This window comes from Gopherus evgoodei, chromosome 5, assembly GCF_007399415.2.
Source record: "Gopherus evgoodei ecotype Sinaloan lineage chromosome 5, rGopEvg1_v1.p, whole genome shotgun sequence".
Lineage (NCBI taxonomy): Eukaryota > Metazoa > Chordata > Testudines > Testudinidae > Gopherus > Gopherus evgoodei.
In genome coordinates this window covers 62,146,600-62,157,158 of record NC_044326.1, presented here as the reverse complement: position 1 = coordinate 62,157,158, position 10,559 = coordinate 62,146,600, and the positions used below count along the sequence as shown (strand labels likewise).

Here is a 10,559-nt window from a genome sequence, read left to right as displayed (position 1 = left end):
ATTATACCCATGTACTGGCCAGATTTGACCAGAGCAGGACAGTACTGCTCTGGGGTCCTAGGCTGGGAGGCTGGTGGTTAGATAGTCTGCATGTGACTGCAGAGGGGTGTGTCCCTACCTGTGTGAATGCTGGTGGAAGTGCAGGCTGGAGGGCTTTGCAACTTGTTCCAGCAGTACAATGTGAGAGGGAGCCCAGGATGGTGTGTTACAGGGCTCAGTGGTACCCCAGTTCCAAGTGGCACCCTGGGGGGAACCCGTCACACACACTTTCATTTAACACCAGAAAGGCAAAATACAAAATCTTGATTACATAGATTTATTTCTACTTTCGATTTTTATTAATAAAGAAATGAACATTACAAACTATGATTTTAAAACATAGATTACACTTAAGCTTCTCAGAATTGTAAGTATTCCTTGCGTTCCTACTTTCAAAAGAAAATTTAGATTTACTGTACAGAATTTCATTAATGGAAGTAAGTAATAATACATATAGTCTTCCTGGTGCTTTGGAGGCACTATTTTGGGGGGTTTAAAATTAATTAAGGAGACATCTTTATTTAAAAAGTCATATTGTGTATTGTTGGTATATGCACGCTCTTGTTATATTTAATATGAAGTGACATGCACAAATTTTATAAACATTTAAATTTTGAAATAGTACATTAAGGAACCTTGAGAATTGTTGAAATACACAGACGTTAGGTTTCAGATTTCAAGGTGCAACTTTAATGGAGTTTTTAGTATGTGTTTAAAACATACACATTATGTTATTTTGATTCAGTGTTCTGCATGATTTAAGATCTTATGATAGAATTGGGAAAATATTTAGGGGCTTTCTGTACTCAGTTTTTCATGTTTCTGTTAGGTTTGTATGCTTGATGTGAAAGTTTAATTTTTTATAGCATAAATTGTATTTAAATACAGTCATAAGCAATTTACTATGGTTTTGATACTTACTGTAACACTAAGGCTCAATTTTTCATGTAGGTGTGCACCTAAGTGTACATGGACTTGTACACATACCTACTGGAGGCACATAGTTCTTCAGATGCACATGTGCAGAGTTGTGTACCTACACATACCTATAAATGCACACAACATTGGAAGATAGGCATGACTAAGTCAGATCTGAGTAAAAGTGCATACATATTTAGATATACTCCTGATTGAAAATTTGGTCCTTAGTGGTTTTCAGAAAATTCTCAGCTGTAAGCATTTTCTTTGGTGTTCGCCCAGTATTTAGTGCAGGATCTTTCCTTGGCATATTTTAATTCTCAGTAATCATAAATGCTGCTGAAGTTTTTTAAATTTACCAAATCTAACTTCATTATGACCATACCTGCCCATTTTTGTTGTTTGTGTGTGTGTGTGTGTTTGCATTTGCATGTCTCCATCAGAATTTCTTGGAAAGTAAATGAAAACACACTCTCGTAGTTTCCCCTCTGTAGTTCACTGAAATAATATGGGACAAGCATTCTACTCTACTATAAGCAAGCTTCACTATGCTTGCTGTTCTATTATATAAAATTAATATGTCTTTTATTACATTTGTTGCACCAGGAAGTGTAAATAAATAAGACTCTCAAATATCAAAGTAAGGAAAGCAAAGCTTGTTTTTGTGGCATAGGTTAATGATAGTTGAATGATTTTATGGCAGAAGCAGACATTGATAACTGCAGTTTGTTAATATAGGTGTAAAATTCCTGCGTTTTTTAGTGGACTGACCCTTTGAGGGATTGAGTTATAGGAGTTGCTGCCTTATAGTCCATTAAATTACACTGGCAGCTTCAAAGATAATTACTTTGCAAAATGTTACTGGTATATATGCTATTGCTGGCTAATAAGGCTTCTGCATCACTCCCACCTCTAAAAGAAAATGTTTAAAATCTGCTACTTTGGATTAAGGCAGTAAGTTCAGTCAGTTGTATTGTGGCTCTGAGCTGTTAATGTCTTTTTGTGTGCATGCATGTGTGTCTGTTAGCATAGACTAGCACTTTGGATAAACGGTAACTGCTTCATATCCCTCTGGTGGCCTCATGCGGGCTCGCGCATGAGTTTCACAGTATAATTGTCCCTCCACAAAGAAGTAGCCCTTTTGTTTTAGGTTGGTATTGCAGTCAGAGCACACAAAGCATTCTGGGTGCCGGTACTTGTCACGTGCCTTCACCACTGTACCACTGTTTATGAAAATAAAGAAGAGAAAACTAGATTAATAGAGGAGAATGGATTTAGAGTAGAACAGAAATGCATGGCAACATGACATATAAAATAAATACTGTTTTTCTATCATTGGTAATGCCTGTGGAGTTATGTGCCTGTTCTGCCAAGTGCTAGGAAACTATTTTAAAGCTGGAAGTTGATTCTGAGTAGACCTTTTCCTGTGTAAATATAAAATGCCATATGGAAGTCTCAGTACTCCACTGGAAGATCAGTACTTCAAAGACCACTGCCTCTGTCAACTATCATATACAGGTTATAATGTAGCCCAGCAGCCAGGGAGTGAAAATAGTTTAGAAAACGATTCCTCTGACTTAGCCACCAAGACCTGAGTTCAGGATTCTCTGTATCCCTGTTTGGAATTACTGACACCATTGAGACCTATGGCTGGGAATTTCAAAGGAGCCAGAAGGAATGAGAGCTCCCATTGAGTTGGATACCTTACTCCATTAGGCAGCTTTGAGAATCCAAGCCTGATACAGTACAGGCTGTGCGGCTGCTCTTTTCAGTATATGTATTAATGGTAGAATGTGGCAAGAGCTACCAAGAAGCTTGAATTCAGGCCTCTGCAAGTGAAAAATAAGTTATATTTGGAAAGTGATCTGAATGTACAGAAATGTTTAAGACATTATGTTAATGATTTTGGACAGTTTATTTTTTTAAGCTTTTCAATGCACCTGTAATTTTTTTGATTTTTCTAAAATTACAAACAGAAAATTCCTTAGAAAATCCTCCTATATTTTGTAATCCCTTTTTAAGATTTCTGCCATAGCTATAACTTTATTAAAATTAAGAAAAAACAACTTACACAATGCCATTTCCACATTTGTCACACAATGGCAGTTTTTGTATACTTCCTGCACCAGAAGGCATCTTTGTTTCTGGTGCTCTCACGCTCCTAGTACCAACGGGACGTCCATCTGAGAAACAGAACATTCTCATTTATTTACAGTATAATACAGAAGCATCTGGCTATAACTAAATGCTTGCTTGAGGGTATCAACGTCATATTGATTTATAAGTAAGGTCCTACTTGAATTGCAGGATGATTGTCAAAAAATTGCTGCTGAGTTGCCGACAAGCCATGGAAAACTGTGGAAAAGTAATAATGGACCTTATTATTTGTGGTAATAAAGTCCATTATTATTTTTCTTTGATTTTTCTGCTGTCAGTCATCAGGTGCTGAAAGCGGTGGCCCCCCTACTGTCAAAATTGTGGTGGAAGCGTAATATTGCTGAATCTGCAATTTCCATAATATTGCAAGTTAAGTAGGACCTTATTTATAAGTTTTTGCTTTCATTAAGTAATGTTAGAGGTTCAATAACCTTTTTTTTTTAATTTTGAGGGGCCAAATCTTGTATCATCAATGTTAGTGGGAATATTGCTATTAACTTCAGTGGGAGTAGGATAGGCCCTGAGTGGTGCTCTGTATTAAATTCAGCTAATGAAAAGATTACTAGTCATTAAGGCTACGATTTAGTCGTGGATATTTTTAGTAAAAGTCATGGACAGGTCACGGGCAATAGTGACTTTTGCTAAAAATATCCTAAATCTTACATGGGGGGAGGGGCAGCCCAGGGCCCCGCTGCCCTGCTGCTGCGGCCTCGGATGTGGGGTGGCCCATGGCCACACTGCAGCTCTAGGCAGGGGAAGCCTGTGGACACTGCTGCTGTTCCTGAACCACTGCTCCGGGGCAGCACCCGGAACCAGTTGCCTGGGAACCCTGAGCCCAGACCAGCTGCTCGGGTGGCCCTAGAGTCAGCCACTGCAGCTGCAGAAGTCACAGAGGTCCTGGAAAGTCAAGGAATCCATGATCTCCGCCTCCAATATGGGGGGTCCAGGGCCCCGCTGCTACTGCTCTGGGTTGGGGGGCAGCCTGGGGCCCGTGAAAGACTCACATCCTTATCTATAGAGTTAACCTTCAAATTCATTCTGAAAGACTGATAAGACAATATGAATAAAAAGTCATATCAAAATTTAAGCAAAAACCTATTATGACATTATACATGCCTTTTCTTGTAAATTCTTAATTTTAGATCAATTTTGTTTAAATTCTGCTCATTACATTTAGTACAGATATAATAAAATTGTCAGAATTTCATATGCTTTTTCCCATCTGATTTATTGTGAAAAGCTCATCAATTATAGTATTTTTTGTAGAATATAATTAAGGGAAAATGCAAATGCAAACTGTATTCTCTTCAACCAATTTTTGAGCATCATTTTGTATTTTTTATTTAGAAGTGTGTGCAAGAGAAGAAACTTAATTGAGGAAAGAGTTTAAAATTCTTCCCCCTTCTTTTCCTTGTTTAGAAAGAGATGCCCAATTTTCTTTTCCTGTTTCAGTGGTATTTTTATCTCACCCCAAAACTTTTCTCATTCAACATTTGTATCATTCAGTCAAAACATTTTTACACATTATGAGTCTTAAAAACCTGACAAGAGAGTCTGAAAAATGTGATTGATAAATGGAAGTCTTAAGGCAAGTTAATTGTCAGAGCACATGTTAAATATTTAATAAAAGGCGTAAAGCAGTAAAATGTGAAATTGAATTTTACAGCTCTAATCCTTGTATATCTTCTTTTCAGGTTTTCCCCTTTCAACACATGGAAAAAATAGAGTGCTGGGAACAGATATATACAGTAAATTGCTGCTAACCAGAATCCTCGGAGACTAAATCCTGGAGCACCTTAAATGAGCCGGATTGACGTGGTTGACTGGGCCCTTCCGGATTGTCATGCAGCATCCTGTACACATCAGATTGAGGTACAGAGGTTGGTACTGGTTCACTGCAACATAGGCAAGGGATGAGCAGGTGAAGAGAGTTAACCAGTATAACTTTAAAGCAGTAGAGCTACCGGACATAAGAGTATGATTCAATAAACAAAGTTATGATAAAAATCAGTTTACAGAATCATTGAATAGACCTTTCCCTCCACCCCATCCCCACTAGATTGGCATGCTTTGTACAGTGGTGAAGTTCTGATATATCTTTCTTAACTAAGTGAATATGCCTGTTATTGCTGCACAGTATTCTCATAAGCAAAGTTCTCATTTTACAAATAAATATCAAAGTTTATTCAAGCTCAGAAAAGTGACTGTTAAAATGGCACCTTCTGTGTCTTTGAGTCCAATTTCTGCACTTTACTGATAAATCCAGTTTTAGTACTATTAGCCCAGTAGAGAAAATACAATCACGGGAGAGTAACCTGAATTTCATATAAGTGCTATTTACTATTCTATTCTACCTCATGCATCAGCTACATTTAGAATGCAAATTATTTATTACTGATGATGCTGAAAAGACAGAACTTAGCTTGATTTTCAGATCCTAGATTTAGTTTATGGGACTGGCAGTTAGAAAAGTCATCTCTTGATTTATAAATTTAAAAAAATAGATGTAGAAGTCTAGCTAGAGAATAAATATGATACCTTGTGATATTATTTTTACAGTTACTTTTCTGGCTATAGCTGCACTGGAAATGGGCCATTACTTGTCTTTACCCTCAAAACAGCTGCAGTCCTATAAGTTTGCAGCCAAGTCACCAGTTGCTCTTGACCTAATTTCCAGAATACCATTTTCAGGTCAAATAGCTTCTGGGATAGTATTAAAACATATCATCACTTACACTGTTAAGATAGATTTGCAGAAATCTGAACAACCCAGTCTTTCTGCAGGGCATCATCAGCCAATCACTAGTTAATATATTAATTATGATAAAATAATAGTCATTGTGATTTACTTAACTTACATTCATAGGAAAAGACAATGAAACAAATGTTCCAGTGGCAAATGTTTAAAAACCTAGCTTTATTAAATGAAAAACCTGTTTTGTTTTGTTTTTTTAAATTAAATAAAATTGGTCTGTTGCTCACTTTTTGTAGTGGCTGCCTTAACAAAATAAACACATAGGGAGAAAATCAGGCCCCAATTAAAATCAATGGCAAAATTCCCATTGACTTTAGTACGGCCAGGATTGTATCCCTAATATTTCATAATAGCTGTCTTATATTAAGCATTATTACTAACAACATATACAGGTATGGTGAAGAACGGACACCCTGGATGCATTGTGAAGATTTAGGCGAAGACAAAGGAGTTTCAATTTTTTGAGTATTAGGGGAACCCAGTAGAAGCAGTATCATAAACTTTTAATGAAGCATATTACCGCATTTATTCAGAGATAAATGTTAATTTTAAAGCTCTCATTATGAGCTTGTTCCTACTCCCAACCTTATGCTTGCAAGGGGGTTGGATTGGGCTTTGTGTGTATCCATCTGTCTTGAGTTTCTTGAGAGTAAGGTTTAGAATATGAAATGGAATAGAAATAGACTCAGTCCTGGTCTATAGTGGGGGGTGGGGTGGGGTATCAATCTAAGTTATGCAACTTCAGCTACGTGAATAACGTAGCTGAAGTCGATGTACTTAGACCTACTCACCGCGGTGTCTTCACTATGGTGAGTCGACTGCTGCCACTCTCCTGTCAACTCTGCTGGTGCCTCTTGTGGCGTTGGAGTAGAGGGGTCGATGGGAGAGCGCTCGGGGGTCAGTTTATCACGTCTGGACTAGACGCGATAAATTGATCCCCGCAGGATTGATTGATTGCCCGCCGATCCGTCAGGTAGTATAGACATACCCTGAGTGACTGGTCAAAAATCTTTTGTCTTTTGTTTGCACGTTGAATGCCCTGATTGTCTATAATCCTAATTTGTGGTCAAACTGGGAGGTCATATTCAGTGGGGGCCTGGAGAGGTCTGTTCCAGGTCTGGTACTAGTTATTGTTGGATAATGAGAGTATGCTTATGAAATTTATGGATGACAGCAAGCTAAGAGGGGTTGCAAGCACTTTGAAGGAGAGGATTAGAATTCAAAATAATCTTGACAAGTTGGAGAGTTGGTCTGAAATCAACAAGGTGGAATTCAGTAAAGGCGAAGGCAAAATCATATGTACAAGTACAAAATGGGGAATAACTGGCTAGGCAGCAGTATTGCAGAAAAGGATCTGAGAGCTATAGTGGGTCACAGATTTAATATGAATCAATAATGGGATGCAGTTGCAAAAAAAAATCAAGTATCATGCTGAAGTGTATTAATATAAGTGTCATATGTAAGACACAGGAGGTAATTATTCTACTCTGCTTCGCACTGGTGAGGCCTCAGCTGGGGTATTGTGTCTAGTTTTGGATGCCACGCTTTAAGAAAGATGTGGACAAATTGAATAGAATCCAGAGGAGAGTAACAAAAATTATAAAAAGTTTAGAAAACCTGACCTGAGGAAAGTTAAAAATAACCGGGCATGTTTAGTCTTGAGAAAAGAAGACTGAGAGGGGACCAGATAACAGTCTTCCAATATGTTAAAGGCTGTTATAAAGAGGACTGTGATCATTTGATCTGCATGTCCACTGATGGGCTTAATCTATAGCAAGGAAGATTTAGGGTAGATATTAGGAAAAACTTTGACTTAAAGATAGTTAAGTACTGGAATAGGTTACCAACAGAGATTGTAGAATCCCTGTCATTGTAGTTTTTAAGAACAGGTTAAACAAACATCTGTCAATGTTGGTCTAGGTGTATTTGGCCTTCCTCAGGATAGGTGGGATGGAGTAGATGCCCTCTTGATGTCCTTTTCAGCTCTACATTTCTGTGATTCCCCAACCAGATGTCTCTGAGCTGTTTTTAAAACTGTGAACTATATATCTTTCCTCCTCAGCATACTACTTTTTACTCTCGGTGAAAGTACTGTACATAAGACATATGCATTGTTATTAAATTTACCTTGGCGAACAAAGACTGCAGCAAATAAAAGGAAAAACCTTCATTTAAGTTTAAAAAAAAACCAACATTTTTTTATTTCTACAAATCGTTGATTTTTTAACTCCTTACCCAGATTTACTTATTTTTAACATGTTCCCAAGAAAAATCATAAGTAATGGTTGTAGAATTACTTGTTACCAACACAAGACTTTAAGATACCTTTTCCAAGTTCATGCATAGGGAAAAGTAACCCCCAACAGTTCGGACATTTCAGGGCTCTGTGCAAGGTCAGTTTCCAAACTGGGAATGCCTTTGCCCGCTATGAAACCTGAATTTTTAGACTTAATCCAGGATTCCACAGGGGGAGAAAGCAAGTTGGCTTTTAAAAATTTTTTTATTGATGATGGATAACCAGGCAGTAGGGCAGGGGTGGGCAGCCTGCGGCCCGCGCTGTTTCTTGTGGCTCCCATTGGCCAGGAATGGCGAACCGTGGCCACTGGGAGCTGCGGGCGGCCGTGCCTGCTGGACAGTCAATATAAATGCTGTCTCATGGCCTGCCAGTGGATTACCCTGATGGGCCGCAGGTTTCCCACCACTGCAGTACGGCAACACTGTTACTCACAAAGCTCTTATAGAATGGAATGTTGTTTCCATCAGATCATCATGAACTTGGCATATATGCTTTTTGGATAAGTATGATTTTTGTAGTTAGTAAAGGCCCAGTCCTGCAATGTGCGGAGTGACCTGAACTCTCATTCCAGTCCGTGATTGAGCCCTCGGATTGAAAATATTTGTAATAGTTTAAATGTGGATACCACAAATATTGTAAATGATTAACTTAAAATACTGTTAGTAAAACACAATAAAAAAGTAAGTTGTTAAGTGCAAAATGGAGGAGAAAGCAATGTAAATAAATTATTAATGATAAAGCTTCTGTACCTTGAAAAAGAGAGACAATTAGTTGTTTTCCAGATGAAATATTACAAGCTTGACTGTAAGTTAATTTTGAAGTATGCTTTTTACCACTCTGGAGTTATTCCCTGGTTGTCCAAGGTTGTCTGTAAGGGTTTTTACTATACTACTATTCTGTATAAAACTCTTAACTAACCATTCCCCAGATATGAAAGAACACTGTAGAAGTTCTGCACTCAACCTCAAATAGGAGGAGTGCTTATGACCAGTACAGAGATTTGCTAATAAGCCCAGGAAGGAGTCTATTCTGGTTCTCCTGGGCCAAAGGTTAGTGGTCTGGAGTGAGTTTTTTTGGGTTGGGGTTAAAAGTGAAAAAAATTGAATTATATCTGCAAGACTTTCTGGGCATGAAGGACTGCAATGGAGTGTAAAATGTCTTATACTGACTGCTTTAATTTTTCTTTCTTCACATGATGGGGATAGGTGACATAGGACCCAGTCCTGCAAAGAAGTATTCAAGTGCTGAACTTTAAGGACTAGAATAGTCCAATTGAACTCATTGTGACTTCGTTAGTGCTTAAAATTAGCTGTGTGTGTAACTCTTTTCAGGAATGAGGCCCTGGTCAGGAGTTGTCATAAACAGATAGCTAACGGTTAATGTCTCTTTCACCTGGAAAGGAGTAATCTGAAACACCAGACCTGAGGACCAATCAGGAAATAAGACTTTTTCAAATCTGAGTGGAGGGAAGTTTTGTGTGTGAGTTCTTTGGTCTTTGTCTTGTGTCTGTGCCCTCTCAGCTATGAGAGTGATTTTTCTATCTCCAGCTTTCTAATCTTCTGTTTCCAAGTTGTAAGTACAAAGATAGTAAGACAATAAGGTTTATATTGTTTTCTTTTGTATTTACATGTGTGTAGCTGCTGGAATGTGTTAAATTGTATTCATTTTGGATAAGGCTGTTTATTCATTTTTTTCTTTTAAGCAAATGACCCTGTATTTGTCACCTTAATACAGAGAGACCATTTTTATGTCCTTTTCTTTCTTTTTATATAAAGCTTTCTTTTTAATACCTGTTGGAGTTTTTCTTTAGTGGGGACTCCAGGGAATTAAGTCTGCAGCTCACCAGGGAATTGGTGGGAGGAAGAAGTCAGGGGGAAAATCTCTTTGTGTTAGATTTACTAGCCTGACTTTGCATACCCTCTGGGTGAGGGGGGAGGAGGAGGAGAGATTAGCTCTTTCGGTACTTGTGTTTTCCAGGACTGGAAACAGGGAGGGTGGAGTCCCTCTCTTTAGATTCACAGAGCTTGCTTCTGTATATCTCTCCAGGAACCCAGGGAGGGAACACCTGGAGGGGAGGAGGGGGAAGGGAAATGGTTTATTCTCCTTTGTTGTGAGACTCAAGCAATCTGAGTCTTGGGGTCCCCCAGGGAAGGTTTTGGGGAGACCACAGTGAGCTAGGCACTGTATAAATCCCTGGCTGGTGGCAGCGTTATCAGGTTCAAGCTGGAAACTAAGCTTGGAGGTTTTCATGCTAACACCCATATTTTGGACGCTAAGGTCCAGATCTGGGAAAAATGTTATGACAGGAGTGGATTAAGAGTCTGTTTTAAAGAGTAGCTACAGTTATCAGCTTGTATTTATCAGCTGCAAATAGAGAGAGATTTTTTTAAAGTG

At 38.4% G+C, this 10,559-nt stretch overlaps 1 protein-coding gene across 3 annotated transcripts in view; it reads right to left on the bottom strand.

Moving 5' to 3' along the window:
* Positions 1-302: 302 nt before the first annotated feature.
* PDLIM3 (PDZ and LIM domain 3) overlaps positions 303-10,559 on the bottom strand; it is a 42,321-nt gene continuing 32,064 nt past the window's right edge. For all 3 annotated transcript variants that reach the window (XM_030563839.1, XM_030563840.1, XM_030563841.1), the window contains 3 exons: positions 4,879-5,009; positions 3,029-3,140; positions 303-2,180 (listed from right to left, as the gene is read on the bottom strand). In XM_030563839.1, the coding sequence (XP_030419699.1) occupies positions 1,991-2,180; positions 3,029-3,140; positions 4,879-5,009 (433 nt within the window). In that variant the 3' untranslated portion in view covers positions 303-1,990. The remainder of the gene's footprint in view (positions 2,181-3,028; positions 3,141-4,878; positions 5,010-10,559) is intronic.